The sequence below is a fragment of the Molothrus ater genome, chromosome 1, assembly GCF_012460135.2.
Source record: "Molothrus ater isolate BHLD 08-10-18 breed brown headed cowbird chromosome 1, BPBGC_Mater_1.1, whole genome shotgun sequence".
NCBI classification, from domain to species: Eukaryota; Metazoa; Chordata; class Aves; order Passeriformes; family Icteridae; genus Molothrus; species Molothrus ater.
The window spans coordinates 32,161,076-32,179,557 of NC_050478.2; the positions used below are offsets into that span (position 1 = coordinate 32,161,076).

The 18,482-nt window shown below is 40.4% G+C and overlaps 1 protein-coding gene across 1 annotated transcript in view; it reads right to left on the bottom strand.

The window, feature by feature from the left end:
* The window catches only part of RAPGEF5 (Rap guanine nucleotide exchange factor 5), a 157,552-nt gene that overhangs the window by 8,773 nt on the left and 130,297 nt on the right, over positions 1–18,482 (bottom strand). The window contains 7 exon segments of the mRNA XM_036400876.2: positions 3,396–3,460; positions 6,672–6,759; positions 7,830–7,880; positions 10,521–10,611; positions 13,818–13,996; positions 15,195–15,317; positions 17,065–17,162. Coding sequence (XP_036256769.1) covers positions 3,396–3,460; positions 6,672–6,759; positions 7,830–7,880; positions 10,521–10,611; positions 13,818–13,996; positions 15,195–15,317; positions 17,065–17,162 — 695 coding nt within the window.

Below are 18,482 nucleotides of genomic sequence, written 5' to 3' on the forward strand. Positions count from 1 at the left end.
AGAAGCATTACAGCCAATGTATCTGCAAAGCAAATGTTATCTCCTGTCTGCTTAAACGGGTGCTTGAATACTTGTTAGTGTGATAAGTGACACATATTGCTGGTGGCTTTTCAGCCCACCCGGGATCATTAGCACTTTTTTCACCGAGGACAGCAGAGCCTCAGGCTTGGGGTTGCACAGATATTTGGGGGGGTGGGTTAAGAACACACAGGTTCTTCTACACAGCTGCAGTACACAGTCCTTACAGCTGAAGGCTCTAGGTAAGCGGGTGTTATCAAAAATGGTAATGGCCATTGACCTGTAATAGAGTTTGTTCAAGTGTGGCTAAGACATGTCATTGCTCAGACATAGCTGAAGGCTGGAGAGAAAAACCTGAAGAAGCCACGTTTTAGTGAAACAGCTAAGAAAATACCATGGAAATTCCTTGAGATGTGACCATGTAAGGCTATATTTTCATTTATACCTTCAGATTTGGTTGAAGAAGTAGTTATAATACCAAATATTGATCTAACACTATAATAGACTAGATTTTACACAAAATGCAGTTAAATAAACCACTGCAACCCCTTCACCTTTGCTAAAGCTAGGTAACATTCCTAAAACAACAGATCACTTCTTTTCGTCTCTTTGCAAATTTCCTTCTTTACATTTTGAATTAACTTTGTATCCACTGCTATAATTTCATGTCAAATCAAATCCAGTCATGGTAGGATTGCTGAGTTCTAAGAATATAAGAGAAGCAGGGATTTTAGGGAGAAGGATCTTTAATAAAAGAAATTAATACAGTTGGAAAAAATAATGGTTCAGACTGACAAGTCCTCCTTCAGGTGAGATGTTTAATGTAGAAATGAAATATTTCAAAATAGTGATCCAAATGGAGACACAAGAAACCATCTTTGCTTTGAAATTCATAAGTGGAAATTCTAGTAATTTATGACAGTAAGTTCCTTCCCCAAAGCAGTAATCTGCTATGGTAGAATAATTCTTTTCTTCTTTTTCTGCAACAGCAAATTTGCAGGTGAGGTTCAGTGGCTTGATCCAAATCGAGCAGGAATCAATGTCAATCCTAATTTTTCTCAGCTAAGGCCAGAAAGTGCTCAGCACTTCAGTGTTCAGTACAGAACACCGAGGAGGACATTGTTCTTCAGGACAAAGCCCTTATAATTAGAAAAGAAACATGGACTGATGAATAGGTGATCACGTGTAATGCATCCCGTGAGTTCGTGGCCACTGACTAAATCCAACTGAGCCAGGGTAATACCAGTGTGCAGCCTGAGTTTCCACTACACTGATGTTTAAATCTCTCCTAAGCCCCCACTTCCTAAGCTTGCACTATTGCCTGCATTCATATGTACAGGGCTGCATGAGACAGCATGTTTCTGAGAGCGTGATCTGAATGATAATTTGGAGGAAGTGTCAATCAGAACAACTCTCACCCCACAACCATCACCTCAGCCTCTCCCCCCTTGCCATTTAGAATGCCCATTATCCATTTGAATGGAAAAGGTGAGATCCTGGCTCACTGAAGTCAATTAGCAAAGCTCCCACTGCCTCTGGAAACACAATGGAGACTGAAAGGAAAGGGATTCTTACCCAGGAAGCCCAGCATGCATTAAACATATACACGATTACACAACAAACAAACAAACAAACACAGCCTGCTAAGACTGGACAAGAATTAGATTCTGCATATTCACTAAATAAATATATGGGCCAGTGGAGGGATTTTAATAACAATTATGGTGCATCAAGGGCTAGTTTAATTTACATGTTAATTGGATGTACTTCCAAGAGGCAATGAAGAAGAACATGCTAATGAGTTTTATGAAAACACCTAAAGGTCAAACAGTTAATGGACTTGGAACAAGAAAACCTTTCATTAAATGCAAATTAGTATTCTTGTAAACTCTGCAACAAGAAAAGGTACAGAAATCAAACAGAAAACATGAAAAAAAGGAGCTCAGGTTCAAAAGTCAGAGCCTACATCTGCTTGCAAGTTGAAAGACAACCTATATTATGATAGAATGTGAAAATAAGTTCAACATCTGGTTCACTAATAACTCCATGCTTGTGCCTTCATTCCCAAACAAGTGTAAACACATGGAGAAAATAGTTGGGCACAATTCACCAACCAGAGCCATCTGCAATAAGAGTTCCGTGGCATACCTGGACAATTGCAAAGAACATTTTGGTTTCTTGGTCAAATACTATAGGCCAAGGAAAAAAAAAATCCAAGCTTCTCTACTCCACCACTGTTCAGATGTATAGACTTTGGCTTTTAGTGCCATAGAATCATAGAATAAGCTGAGCTGGAAGGAATCCACAAGGATCATGGAGTCCAGTTCCTGGCCCTGCACAGCACCATGCCCATTAATCACACCATGTGCCTGAGAGCATTGTCCAAACTCTTCTTGAACTCTGTCAGGCTGGTGCCATGACCACCTCCATGTGGGAGCCTGGGAGCCTGTTCCAGTGCCCAAACAATCTCTGGGTGAAGAACCTTTTCCTGATATCCAACCTAAACCTCCCCTGACACAACTTCAGGCCATTCCTTGAGTCCTGTCACTGGTCTCCACAGAGAAGACATCAGTGCCTGCCTCTCCTCTTCCCCTCAGGAGGAAGCTCTAGACTGCACTGAGCTCTTCTCTAGGTTGAACAGACCAAGTTCATGAAAATGTTACCAAAGAAAAACCCCCAAACTGAACAAAACCAACCAACCACAAAGCAACAACAAAAACCAAACCACCAAAAACCAACACAAATTAGGCAACTCAAATCTCTCTCAGTAATACCATGCCAAAGTAGATACCATATGATGCCTAGAGTGAATGTGGCCAAAAATACATCATCAACTGCCCTTATGCATAAAAGCTACAATAGTGATATTTACAGTCAGTTTAATTCGTATTTCAGGCATTATTTTCTTCTTCATTAAACATAGATCAAAAACTTTAACTTTCATTTAAGATCCCTAAAATTACAATATCACTTGCAGGTGATAAACTAGAGAAACCTGGGGGGAAAAACAAAAAGGAAACATAGTTCAGAGAAAGCTGAAGCAGGAGAACTTAACTCATACGAAGCAGGTGATGCAAAGGAATTGATCTCGCTGAGTATAAATGAAGAGCAGACTCTGTAGCAGTGATGATGGCCATTATTGGTTCAGCCATTTTACACAGAAGTAGAGGAGAAAGGAAGGAGAAGAGAGAGGAGCAGAGGAAAAGGGAAGGGGATAGAGACTTGGCCGTTTCATCCTGCTTGCTCTTTTCTATACCCCTGATTATTTCCTCCTGGTTCAGCCAGTAGAAAACCTTACAGTCTTACAAGATAAGGAAAGCAAAGGGAAGAAGAGAACATGAATGTTTTGAAAAACAGGAAGGATAAAATTAGCTTACCAGCTTTTCAAAATTAACAAGGTTATCCAGAAACGTTTTATTTCCTTCATGGATGAATGTTACATCTGGAAAAAAGAAAGAAAGATAATTACTATTCACAACCTCTTTTTTAATGCAAATAAATAAAATTACTAAACAGCAACAGAAAAAGAAAAAAAAAAGGAAAGTATCCCATTAAGGATTCACACAATATCTTGTAAGAGTGAAACAAAAGCCGGGCCTAATGATGACATGCAGAGATTATTAGATAACAACAATATTTACACATTGTTAACAGAAGAGTATTTTAAGTGGGGGCAAGGAATTCTTATTAAATCTGATCTGTGCTACCTCTGGGATGCATAATATACAGAAGATGGCTGGGAGCAGGGGAGGGCACCCAGAGGGATGGCCCTGCATGGCCCAGGCTGGGACAGGTCTGTCCCTGAGCCCAGAGCTCCACAGGGGCAGAGCCACCAGGTGCTGGAGATGGCTCTGGCACCCCTTCATCTCCCTCTGTGGGACAATGACTGTGAAGTCCTCACTCAAGTCCCCAGCAGTGGACAGCCAGAGAGGTTAAACACAAGACACCAAAGTACAAAGTACAAAGCTTGAAATAAGCATCATGCCTAGGGAAAAACACTTTTGTGTAGTGTTGTTGGAGGGAATTTGCAAAGGCAAGAAAAAGGTCAGAGGAAAAGGAAAAGGTCTATATTTGGCTCCAGGAAGACAACTGAACACAGTGTAATGAACTGGAGGGAGGGAATATCAAGCAAAATAAATGTTGCCAAGTTAGGATACAATTAAAACAGTAGCTCAAGGCCATTTTCTCTGTTTTTCTAATGCATATTAGGTCAGAAGTGAGACCTATCTTGGACATAAAGTACCAAGAGTATGAATAGATTCCCTGTGGGAGTGGAGGCTCTGACTTCAATAGTACACCCTCCAGGTTACTGACATCACTGGCAGGAGCACCACCGCCCTGACCAGCTCTCCTGAGTGTGAGGGTACCCAGGAGATCCATGAGCAGAAGATGCTGGAGGAATGAGATGGCACCTCAATAGCATTACTCCTTAACAGTCCCAGCTGTGGATGCCAGCGGGAGAACAGCACACAGTGAATGGGACAAGAGTCCCTCCCAGCAGAGGTGTCAGCCTCCAGCCCAGCAGTCAAACTGTGCCCCTCAGCATTTCTCCTGTCCTCACCTCTAGGACACACCCTCTGATACCCACATGGACCCAGGGTTTTGGGGGATTTCAGGAGAGGAAACCTGCAGAGAAGCTTTGTCACTCACCGCCCCCCATCCAGTTCTACCTTCACCCTCTCTCAAAACAGCCAAGTTGATTTATTTCCTTGGGTTTCAAAGGCTCACTCTGTGCCTGAGGGGCATTTTGTAATTGCTTGGAATTGAAATGCTAAACGGCTTCAAATGCTGCTGGAAACCCGGGGCTGGCTGGGACTCTCCTGGGGGGTGATGGAGAGGCCCTGTGCCCCTAGGGTGGCTGGGCTGGGACAGACAGGATGCCAGCCTGGACATGCAGAAAGCACAGCACATGCTGCCAAAACCTCCAGCACCTCCCCTACCCCCGGGCTGCATCCTAAAAAGCAGAGGGAAAGGAGGGAGCACGACCCTCTGCACCTCCTCTGCTGGGCTGCTTGGGGCACCCAGGGAGAGGGACACAGAAAGGACACGGGCAGTGCTTGTGTCTGTATCAGTGCAGTTAAACACTGTCCATCACTTCTAATGAAAAACCTATACTGGAAGCAGAAATTTTCACACAGCTTTTTAAGTCATTGACAGGAATGTGTGTATCTCTGAGGGCAGAAGGAACAGAAATTTGCTTTGCAGCCAGCAACTAAGAGTCTAGATAAATTCAGTGGAGCAGAAAATTGCATCTGAACTAGGTTATAAGGGTATATGACAGTATTTTATTACACATTTGAAAAATCTGCCTGATTTTCAAAAGCTGTGTCTGTGTGCTGTGAGAGCTCTGCATTTAAATTTAATTAACTTTTAAAAGGACACTCTGAAGTTATTTTTCATAATTTAAGATTTTTTCCTTCTTTTAATTGAAACTACTTTTGTTCCTATTTTGATGAAACACACCAATTTGCTGAGTTATTAATGATTTCTGTGTTACCCATTCCTATTTTACTGGTCTTGGAAATGACCTTAATACAAGTATGCTTGATATGGAATAAATTCCATTGCACTGTGCAACACTTTGGGAATTAGCAACCTTGGCAGCATCTCCTTATGGACCATTGTATTGAAGGACATTACTGCATTAATTTCAAAGTCTTCTTGCTATCTCCAATTCAAGTTAAAGATAAAAATGCTGTTTAGGTGCACGTTCTTACACACCAAATTGTAATGCTGTGCAAACAGCATTGCTACAAGTGACTTGTGTCTGCTGCTTTTGTTTGCAGGCAAGACATACTTCAGAACACTTTAAAAATATTGATTTTGAAGCCTTGATAATTGTATCCATCTGAATTAATGCAAACTCCTTTGATGTGTGCAAAGAGGGGAAGTGTCTGGTGGCTCCCAAACTGTCACCAGCTGATCTGGAGAACTGCCTTCAAACATTTCACAGCAGCAGGTTGGAATAAACAGCCTAAAGAGAACACTTTCAGAATACAGGAATAAACAAATGAATTTGCCATGTTCAAAGACTGGGCAATTAATAATTAATGACTCTAAGACAATGGAATATTTGAAATACTTGCCATTTAATTAGCTGCCCAGCTCACTGCATTAGCAAGTAGCTGTACTTTATTTTAAGACCATTTTTTAAAAAAAATTATTTTAGGTAGTAAGATTTTCCTTATCTCTTTTAGACCTATAGGAGACTTGGAAATCCCCTCCTCTAAGGACAGACAGACAGGGCAGGTTCTGCTTTCAGGCTGGCACCAGGGCAGGATCATCCCAGCAAAGCAGGGAGGCATCTCCCAGCAGGCGCCTCAGAGCAGCAGTATGACCATGGCCACTGGCTCAGGGGCCTGCAGGGCCACACTTCTCCACTGAAGGGCATGTGGCCAAAGCAAGAGCACACAGCTCCATCCACACTTGACAGGACACCATGAAGTTTTAAGACCTGTATGAAAATTGGGATCTTCCCACTGTCTTAAAAGGGAGTTGTTTATTATCCAGACCAAGTGCTACCTTGTCAATACCATTATATCTGTCACATACTCATCTTAAGAGCATCCAAAGGAAAAATCACCTCACAGAAGGTGGTTAAAATCACTTATTTTAATTAACAACAGTGAAGAGCAGCCAAGCTTTAACATTACCTTTCAGAAGTAAGGGCATGAAGGGGATTTTCGGAGATTTCATTTTCTTGAATGCATCTCTGTAAGCTTTGTGATTCAGAGAAGGATCCTACAAAACCATTTGAGTAATAGACAGAAAAATCAATAGGCTATAAAAAGAGCAATTCTAAATCCATTACAGGCTTATGATCTGAACATGATTTAGATATAAAAGGTTTCTTTGGGATGCAAGGTAGCTAAAGGTTTTCTAAGCCAGCTGACATGCTAAACTGAACAAGAACGTAAACAGTGAAAGGAACAAAAACAATTATGTTCCTCTAGATGAAGCAGTGCTAAATTGAGAGGAAACTGCAGAATAGATTCACTTGAACTGCTCTGAATTTCCCCTGCTCTGAATTTCCCCACAAATTTCTATTAGCAAAATCCCTTGCTATATAGCACAAAATGTATCTCTGAATGTATTGCTGATTAACTTCTTTAAAAAAGCCAAAACAAACATCACCAAACAGCAACAAAAAATCCCAACAAAAACTGCTTAAAAATCCATGGAGCATGCTGGAGACTTTCAAAGAAAATAAGGAAGCATGTTTCTGTGGCACTGTGTAGGCAATTCAAAAAGTCATCTCAATTTCCAATGTAAACTCCAGCTCACGCAGAATCTTTAAAACACATTCATTTATAATGAACTCCAAGCACAGAAGCATGACAGCTGGTAAAGGCTGGATCTCCTGTTCCTGTACCATGCACCCACTTCCGTGACAGCCAGAGGAAACATTTGTTTATTCTGCTTTGATAATGCTGACAAAGACCCTCAAGCCTCAGATTTTGACATTTGTTTTTTCAAACTTGAGCTGGTCTCTTTTTCTCCTGATCTGCAGCATATTGCTTCAGATAAAGGTAGATTAGCTACCAGGGAAAAAGAACAGCTCCCAAATTGATGCTGGTGAAACTGCATTTGCCTCTCTCTGCCCTTCCTCCCTCTGTCAGGCACAAAGCCTCTCTCCCTTTCATGTTTGCAGACCACCCTGGAGCTCTGGAGAGCCACGTGGCCTTCAGCAAATCACAGATCTGACATGACAAGTCCAACTCCAGACAATAACAGGCAGACTCCAAACAAATTAGGAAGAAGGAAGGCAGGTAAATCTAGCAATGTTCTTCTGCTGCCAACATCATACTTACCGTCAAACTTTCAAGTTCAGTGAAAAGTTTCTTGAACTTCCCAGGAATTTTCTGAAGTGTTGGAAAACAGAGAGGAAAAAAAAAAAAAAAAAAGAGAGAATTTGATTTAGGCAGAAAAATGCTGAGGCACTTTTTTCCATGACACTGCTCTGGGTGAAGTGCCTGCTGAAAGCACCAACAGGCACTTAACCCCAGCTCCTCAGCTCCCAGGGCCCTCATTACAGACCATGTTCAGTGCAATGCCAGCAAGAAACTGGGCCCTGCAGCCTCATCTTGGGGACCTGCATCCTTCTTGCATGGAAACTGCTTGCTAGCAGCAGTTGTTGGCTTTACTTTCTTCCCCAGCTTCCATGACTAAACATCCATATCAAGCTAGATGCAGTAACACAGGCTGAGAATTCAGAAACTGATCACATCCATGTTAAATCATTCGTTGTAATCAATCTTGCCCCAAAACACAGGTTCTAGAAATTAACAGGTCTCACACTCAGTGCTGTTTTATACATCCTGCTAGTGCTGATCAGGGTTAACACTGGCACATACTGGTGCCAAAGTGAGACATTTCCTTAATAAAATGATTACTCTGTCTCTGGTTTCTGCTCCTAATCCCACAGAGAGGTGCATAAAAGACTTTCTAAGGGAGCCCAGGCACAAACTACTGTCTTGCCCTTCGTGTCAATACCTGCTCTACTCCACAAGCATCCACTTTCTTTGTCTCTAAGATGCTTTAATGGATTCACATCACTACATTCAAAGCAATTGTTTGCAATTTAAATTTTCATGCTGGTATTTCAGACTTGAAGGATGGTGTGTGGACCTTAAAGCCTGTCTATTTTTTCCAGCCATAGTAGTTAGTCTAGTAAAAGAGATCCCCTCTTAGTACAAATCCTGTCTTGTCTTTGTCCTTAGATCCTAACAGCCACAGTGACATTACCAAGAGAAAAGAGATTTAGAACAATTAGATTAAGTGGATGTGTACAATTAAAATGCTAAAATGATTGAACATGGAATGGCAATTGCATTTTTTTTCTATCTTAAATCGAGGAAAGCAAGGCCTATTAAAACACTGGATACTGTAGGAAAAAAAGAATATACTTGGGAGCATACTACTTGTTTAAGAAATCAAGTGCAGAGCCAATATGATTTAGTATAAATGGCTGCTTAAATTTAGGTTGTTTCATTTACATGTGTAAGCAATTATAATTAATTTAAAAACATTGCTCTACTTTCTAGAAGTCACATTACTAATGCAAATAACCTTCTGCTTTTCAAACTTCCAGTGCAATGAAGTTTTACAAATAAAAAAAAAAGAAGGGATGTGACTTGATAAATATTTTACACACAGAAACGTGACATATTTACAGCGGTACATATGCAGAGGCACTCTTTGTTCCGACAAGCAACACATTCTGCTCTTCCTGAGAGAAGTCCAGCGGCAGCGCATGATCTCCAGAGGCCTCAGCACAGAGCAGAGTTCTGCGTGGCTCTGTGCAGGAGAGATCTGTATCATTGCCTTTCAGACCATACTTGGTCTCTCCCACTCTCTACCAAAGCCCAGAGAAATGGAATGAAGGCAACTTAGCAGGAGGCCAGGGCAAATGCTCCCCAGAGAGGCGTTTTAGAGATAGAGGCAAGGTGTCTGTATCCTTGTCCTCAGGTATGTAGTTTTTCTAAAACTTTTACTTTATCTCTTATTTAAGTCAGCTGTTCCTTGCATATCTGAGTCCCTGTAAACAATCACTGTCCTTGTTTCTGTGTGTGTCAAAGCCTCAGACATACAAGCGATGTTTCCATATGTGTGGTTCCAGCTGTGGGGGCAGACTTTGCTCTGGACAGTGTCAGACAGGTTTGTAAGTCTCTAGTGACCCTCTGGTCCCAGCTGTTGGTGCTCAAGCATATCTCCAAGGCAGGAGATCACAGCCCTTCTCTGTCTGTCTGTATTACAGATTGGTATTTTTGGAGTCCTGCCCCCCTGTGCTGTTAAGGGCATGAAGGAGGGATAAGACTTCAACCCACCCTGCTCAATTACTCCTTCCCCAGTATTTGGTTCATCAGCAGATACAGTAAACTTGCAGATACTGTAACTCAACATGGATGCCATTTGGATGGAAACAAAAAAATCACAACAGAAATACAGATCCCAGTGGGACCCTTCTTTAAACACACTCATACTCTCGGTAGCAGCCAGTAGCTTTTTAAGCAAATAATCTCTGTTCCCCAGTATGCTCCTTATTCATGCCTCATTTCCTAACTTCGTTGTTCAAGATGAGCAGCTGCAAAAAAAAAACCTGATGAAAGACAACTAAAGACGGTTTATTTCTACTTTGTTGTTTCAGCTTTTTAATTAAATTATTCCAGAATAAGGTATTGCTTGTTTGGAGCCACCTTTGTAAGACTTTCTGTTCTGATATCTACTTAAAATCCTAGAATAATTTATTTTGTTTTAAGGGGATAAGATCTCCATGCTTTGTTCTTATTTAAAACTCTGGAAGGAGACATTTAAGTGTTTTTTTTTTAATACCTGCGTATCTAAGGTTTCAGGTCACAAAGAATTTTCTCCACCAACATTCCCTCCATGTTTGACTTCAGCATGAAAAAATATTAATCAGAAAGAAAAGGTAATTCACCAGTATACAGCTTTTGTGCAAAATGGTTTTGACAGTGTCTGAAAGATATAAAGATGTGTCTTACCTCCCAGGTCTGAGACAGCCGGCTGACAGATGCAGTGTTGAGACCCATAACAATTGCAAAGAATGAATTCAGATTTCTTTGGGCTTTACAGCTAAGGAATGAAAATATGATTTTTTTGTACTCAGAATCAGCAATAAATGGAATGCACACGTATCCTAGGTTACTGAGTCTCATTTCAACCCTCAGCACTAACATACAGTCATCTTCCACATAATGAACTCATTAAATGTCCTCTCATAACCACCTGCAGTCTAGGTGATGGGGTCTCTAAGAAGTTTTTTAGAAAACATTCTACTGTCTCTTCAACCCTGTTGTTGGCAGGTTAATTTTTTCCCTTTGCTGTCAAAAGTAATTTTCCCTTTTCAATGTTCAAGTTACTCCCAGCTGTCCTTTACCATACAGAAAAATTCCTTGACCTCTATTCTGTTGCATAATAAATATTTTTATCCTCTTTTTCATCTTTTCTGTAAATTGTACAACATAGGTTCCTTCAATTTCTCTTTGTACTTGTGGCCTGCAATTTGCTTTTCCATATTGTTATTATCCTTCATTGAATTCTTTGTAATTTATTTTAACTCATATTTAACTCTTATTTCCTTCACTACTTTCTCATGTAGTGAGACAGTGGGGAGGGAAGAAGAAATATAATTACTGTTCTATGTTCTTATGCAAGCATAAAACAAACAGCAAATTATTTATTTGGAACAGCATCACATTTTGTCCTTTCTTTTAATTTGTCATCTATTATCACCCAAGGACCTCTGTCACAGTGCTGTTCTTTACAATCATGCATTTATTTCTTCAGCTCAGTATTAGCATTCTGTAGCTGAATTACTTGGCATCTATCTAAATTAAATCTTATCCTACTGTTGTTTGCACATTCCACTAGACTTCTTAGATAATTCTTTTTTTTCCTATCTACCCTCCAATGCATTTGCAATCCCTCATCATTTTTATTGTCTGAAAATCTGGTTAGTGTTCAATTTACATATGCCTATAAAGCAGTTGCAGCTAGTACTGGTTCCAGTACAGGTCCCAGTTTGCTTGATTTCTCTATTTTTTGACATTTTACTGTATACAATCAGACCATGCTTATTTCTAGTTCATTAGGAAACTTGAAATCCTGAAATACTGAGTCCTTTTAAAACAAAAATATTGCCCTGTGTCTTGCAGATTTTTGGAGACTGTACAAATGTATGTGTGCATTTGTGTGTGAGAGTGCAAATACTCTTTTAAGACAATTTAAAGTTCCACTGGCTTCACTGGGATTTATCATCAGTACATGCCAAGGCCTTAGCCTGGAAAATGGCCAGAAGTTGCTACAAGTTTTATAAAGCCTGCCCTTATCACTCTGTACTATCTTGAGACAGTGTATTTCTCACTTCACTTCAGCTGTCTTCGAGTTAATCCTAACTTTGTTGCTTAGATTCTTTTTATCATGAAAGCCAGGCAGCTCCCAAAGGCAACTCAGGTCAAAACAAGGAAGGTGTCCAATGCAGCCTGCATGAACTGTCTGTTGGGTGGACCCACCCCTCACAGCAAGCTGTGCAGAGAAGGGATGTCTCTCACAGCCAGCCACTGCTTGCTTGGGGAGCAAAAAGGCTGCTGTTGTCATCTTTTTGTTCTAACCGTACATTGATTTGTTTCTTTAACTCCCCAGGATGTTTGTTTTTTTTTTTTCTAAAAACATGCTAATTAATTTTGTTTATTGAACCACTTGTCTTTTAGACTACTCATCAACAGAAGTGTATGGATTTGTTTTCCAAAAACTCTGTCTCCCTTTTATGTATTGACACACTTGTGTAAAATGCTTTCCTCAACAGCAAAGCACACAGATAATGAATATGAAATCTTAGTCCTGGTGGTTTCCTGATCAGAGAAAGATTCCTGGCTGAACCAGTGAGCAGAGAACAGGGAACAGCCAGAGCTGTTCATAGTTCCCTCCGTCTCTGCCTTAGTCATAAACAGAACAGGAGGGCTGCTTGGCTTGACCCATGGTGTGTTTAGCACACCATCCCTCCACCCTAACAGTTCCTCTCTCATCAACTCTTCCAGAACTGATGAGATACAGTGGTGTGTTCATTTAGAAAGCAGCTTTTATGATGAAAAAAAATCTTGTGAAACTACACACTCTCTTATTTCATCACCTACATTCTGCAGTGCTGGGTGCTTCTGCAATACACGGGGAGAGTCTGTCTACTGTCTACTGACAACTGTATTTGGTCTCCATAACTTTGGCTTGTCACTTTACAGAATGGGATCAACACTTCAGTCTGGTAACAAATATATGCTTATTCACATAGGACTGACACAAAACTTTTCTTGGGATGCAATTAATGCTACAATGGTGCAAGCAAGGCACATGGAACCAACCATTTTTTGGTCATTGGTAGGGCAGAAAATGAACATATTACTGGATGCCACACAACTTGCAAACTAAATCGATCACATTCATGAGTTACACTAGATTAGATTAGAAGAATTAATTTCTCTAAAGGCACTGCTTCAGCGGAGAACAGTCCTCTGTATGTAAGTGCCTTGCAAATTAAATCAGCCCAGTTGATGAAGGGAACAATTTATACATTTTCCACAACCATGCATATTCAAATATTGCAGAAGACCAACAAGTGGAGAGAGAGGTGAGAAGGATGATTGCATATATTTAAATTGCTCCATTCCCTTGGTTACTAAGACAAAGAGTGATTACAGAGAAAAGAAATCTCTGTGTATAGTATATATTTGTATACTACCGCAAGACATAGAATAAATCCAGTACTACCCAGTAACAGTGAAAGAGTAGACTGTCAAATCTAGCATATGAAAAAGCCTACCACTCCAGTAAGTGAAAGAGTACTACAGAGAGGATTACAGAGGGCAACAGCTTATTGCAGTTAGGTTCCTCTCTAGAGGTAGGACTTTCAAGTTTATAACAGAATGTTTTGGTTTCTCTATCTAGTCTTGTGTGACTGTTGCACTGCCAGAATAGTTCTGTCATACGGTCCTCAGGTTATCTTAGCTCAGAAGGAGCTATCTCTGCACCCTCAGGGATGTGGCAGCTGGCACTGCCAGACACAGCAGCTAAGCTGCCCAAGGGAGATTTGAGCAGCACACACTCCACCATGCTAGTTTTGAGCAGGCTCTGCTGTTGTTATCTATGGACTGTTTTATTTAGGAATGCTAACTACACTATCAAAACACAGGATGATGAATTAGTTTTCCTTCCTTGCCTCTCTACCTACTTCTTGCCAAACAAACCATGTGAATTCAAGAATTTCTTTTGCAACACCAGAAACTTACTGGGCAGCAATCTTGATGAACTTTTTCACTAGCTGCACACGTTTGCAGAGCTGGCTACAGAGGAGTATCTCGGTGGCCACCCAAAGCTGGACCTCGTTGCATCTTTGAAGCAGAAGACTGAGATTCTCGGTGTTTTCAGCACTGCCCTGTCTGCTGAACGTGAAGTATATCAGCTCTTGCTGGAAGACATTGACAACATCAGTAGGGATATAGAAACAATTTAAATAGAAATGAACTGTAAATTATTTAAAATTATGTTTCTGAAACAAGGTTTGGTCACAAATGGTTATTTTTTCATTATCCATGAGCTAATCACAACTGGTTCAGGTTTGGCTTAGCAAAATCTAGAGACTTATTACAGAAGGCAGGTGGACTGGAAATCCTGCAAGATATGCTCTTCTTGTTAGAATTCCCAAGGCTTCCATTTCTGGCTATAGCCAGGTACAAGACATAAACAATCTATTTCTGTATTCCATCACTTCTGTTCCAGTAAGAAAAATCAACCATATCGAACCATTGCAGAATCTGAAAAATTTCTATTCAAACTTGTTTCTGTATTAGCCAATTTTTAATCAATAGAGGTGTGGGTTTGATTTCTGTAAAAAAAAAACCAAAAACCCAAATGTGGCCAGTTTCAAATTTAAAGTGCCTAAACTGAATAAAACCCCCAAAATGAAAGAAAAGGAAAGCATCTGGTGAACAGCAAGGCAATTTCACATTCATTTTCTCAGAAAGCCAACATGCTTGTCAGTAAATGGTATTTTCAAGAGAGCTTTTCTACTGTTAACTGTGTGTTTTACTCAGCAACCCAAACCAGAACCTATCAAAGTCATTGAAACAACCCAATGAGCTCTGAAGTGCACCATTATCTCATGTAATAAAGCATGCCCAGTATTCTTCATCTCACTGCAGCCTAACAAGAACAAGGACAGTGATGTGACCATCTGAATTGCTGAAACTGTGAATTCTTCTGTGGCTAAAGTGATATGAAAGACAACTATTTGTGGAGTCCCATATTTACTAAAACATTATCAAGTGCATAGGACATTTTGCATATGTAACACATTCACAGAGAAAGTTTTTAGAACATAATCATGGTCTTTTACTCTTTTGAGGCAAATCTCAATAGAACACATCAAGTATACAGGGAACATATGAGATGCCCAAACACAGGAAAGTTACAAACCTCTGACAATTCTTTTCAGTCTCAAGGACTGCAAGGTAATGCTTGGACCTGTGACCACTACTGAGAGCTGCCAAATCACGTTGTCATGACACTGAGGCAAGCACCAGGAGTACCAATGTTCCAAAATCCACCACAGTGATGCAAAGCTGCATGACAGCAATATACCTGGAAGTGGATGTGGCGCTTCTTACCTCGTGAATTGCATTGAAGAGGCTCCAGTCAAAGTTTGTTAGTTCTAAGGCAAGATCCCAGGTGTTAATTCCCAAAATCCTCACAGATCTTTGCTGCAATTCCTCATTTTCAGAAAATGGGCTCTAAATGAACAGACAAGAGCAAAACAAATTCCTCAAGAAATGCCAAAGGTTCTGCAATGAAACAGTTACTGGACTAACGTACCAAACAGAGCTGAGCAGGTAATCTTCTCTAAGTGCACTCTGAGGGCATTTTTCCCCACTAATCAAAATGAAGGAGCTATAACCTCTTTAATAAATAGTTTGAAATGGGAAATGGGTCAATAGGATCAATGATTTGCTTTGGAGAGTCAGGCTTTCTTCCTCTCTCCTTCTCTCTCCCTCTCCCAACCTTGAATATAAAACACTGGCCAAGCAGAGAGCATAATGAAAATAAAATCCCTCAAACTATCAGAAAATAAAATCTAAATTAAGACACCAGTAAATTTTCTGATGTAAAAGAATCATTCTAAAAACACATTGGATTAAGAATAAATGCACATAACTTGCCCTCTAGTCCACTTCTACAAATAACAAAAATCCATATATTTTATGATTAATCTACACCAAATGTAATCAACAAAGAGTAAAATGCTGTGGGTTCTGATTCATAAAAGTTACTTAGTATATTACTGTGGAGTGCTGTGGTACTGCTGGCATTCAGGGTCATTTAACATTTCCATTATTAGCTGGGATTTTCAAGTTTTGCATTTCTCTTGGCTTTTTTAACCTCATCAGCCTGAAACTTGGCACATGAACCATCTGCCAAAATGGAAGATTATTCTTACCAGTTAAGCCATTACTTTGGTGCTATATTTCAGACATTTACAGCAAGTTTTGCAATCCTTATTATGTAACTAATGAAACTAGATTGGCTGTCACCTGTCTACACTGAAAACCTTCCCTTAGTATTCACATTTTTTGAGATGGCCCAAAAGCCAGAGATAATGGGGATGACAGATTACAATGATAGTGGCATGTCAGCTCTTCAGGGCACATTGATCCCACAAAATGTAAATAGACATTTCTCATCCCGAGGATGAATGCACAGATCCTAGAGGTACTGACACCACATGTAGAAGTCAGCTGTGATACAGCCCCTACTCTTTCCTGGAAACATCTGCATAATAAGCAGAAAACTACTGGAACACCAAAGTGCCCGACCATGCCTGCCTCACTGAGGTTTTGGGAAAGCATGGAGGGAGGGAGGTTGCAATCCTGAAGACAGAGGGAAGGATGAGAGAGATCTGCTGCCTCTCGATCTGCTGACCTTCCCAGCGCCAGCAAGAGGATGGAGAGACAGACAGGCAGAAGGAAAGGAGGAGAACACACCCCCAGTGCTACACACCAGCTGCCACAACACAGGGGTGACACTGATGGGTCTTGTGGAACTCACACAACATCTATTTCCACATGTAGTAATTCCAGGGAATTTGTTCACCAATTTGTATGATTATGTACCAGCCAAAGCACTACAGAAGCACAAGGCAGGGCGGGGAGGAAAGAGTCACAAGAACCCTGAATAATCCTCATCCCATCCATTCTGGTACAAACACAGGTCAGCTTTCCCAGGCTGATGTAGATTGCAAGATTTAAGCTGCACAGAAGCTTTGGTTTATTTAAAATTGATGAACAAATTCCATTACTGTTCAGTCAAATAACTGCTGCTAATGAAAGATTTTTTTTTTTAAGAGATAGAGCAGCTCAGTAAGCTTTACTAAGGAAGCAAAAAATAAATTCTGCATTGCAAAAGCCCTCTGAGAGGAATACTAAGGTTTTGATTTAGAGTCAGACAAAGAAAAAATGGGAAATATACAATACCAATCCTTACCAAAGAATCAGTCAGATCTTTTCGGTATACAAACATACGACTGGATGACTCCAAAGATTTTGAGATGGCCAGATCATTTGGTTGTAGCGCCTGTTTTTCTGTAAAAACAGCAAAAAAACAGAAGTTTCAGAACAGGAGTAAAAGCTGTATATGAGAAATAAAGGTACAATTGTATTTGTGAAGCCACATCAACCTCTTAGAAGGTAACTAAGCATCAAATTCAGTCTCTGTTGGTACCAATCATTTCCACCCTGCTCAGGCGAGATAAAGGCAAGATATGTCTGTTGGACTAGAGCACAAAAGCTTCCTGCTTCTGCTTTCAAACTGCATTTCACATACAACAGAAAGAAACCCTGAAATCATCTGGTCTAGCCTCCAATGCCTTAAAGAGCATTTAATTTCAGCCCAGTGTATCTAGTATAAATGTAGTGAATTTTGACACTCTGAAGAGCAGAGTGTCTCAGCCTCCAGAGACTGAGCTGTTCTGTGTCACTGGAGACAAAACCAGGGGTGGAGATTAAATCAGTAGCCACAGCTATTGAGCAGGAAAAGAAGTTTAAAGGATCCCATCACCATGAAATTCACCCCAGAGCTGCATAGTCCTTTGTAACACAGTATTTACAATAATTCTTCTAGACTTAGAGCAAATAATTTGGAAAATAGCTGAGTAGAAGAGCAGGACACTGGTAGCAAACAGAAAGGACTTTTTTTTTCTCCAGTCCAGAGTTCAGCTGGTTCACCTCTGTGGAATCTTGAATGAACTAGAGAAAGGTGGGGGGAAAAATAAAGCAAAACTCCAAATACAGCTTAAAAACTGCCTTGCAAAAACTGTCACTTCCTGGGGGCTCCAAGTAATCCTCTGGAGACCAGATACATGGTAGATCCACTACTAGACCAAGAACACTGACAGCTACCCTGGACTCTGCATTGCCCATGAGGAGTAGAACCAGGAGAAGTCTGAGAGCCAAATATCATTTCAGACAGTTTTCCCTTTTATCCATGCTCACTTATCCATTGATGCACAGATACATTAGCTGAACTATAATTATGTTTTTTTCAAGGTAATTTTGAATGAAGAGCTTGCTTATCCATTATTGGACTACAATAAAAACAGGTTCTCCAATGTTCATACTGCTGCCCTCCAAGTGGATGAAAGACAAGAGTTCTAAGTCACACAAATAGCAAAAACACAAAGCAGAAAAAAAAGCAGAGCAGGTTGGTGTTTATTACTTGCAGTAAAGGATGCATAAGAAGAAAGACTGATATTGTTGTATTTCAAATTAACTCAGGCAATGTAACTAAATAACATTTTAGGGGTTATAAAGATCACGTACAAATGGCTTTCCTACTTTACCTGCATGTTATTTACTGTCTCTCATTGAAAACCAAGTGGCAACCACTTCCATTTTGTGGCTTTC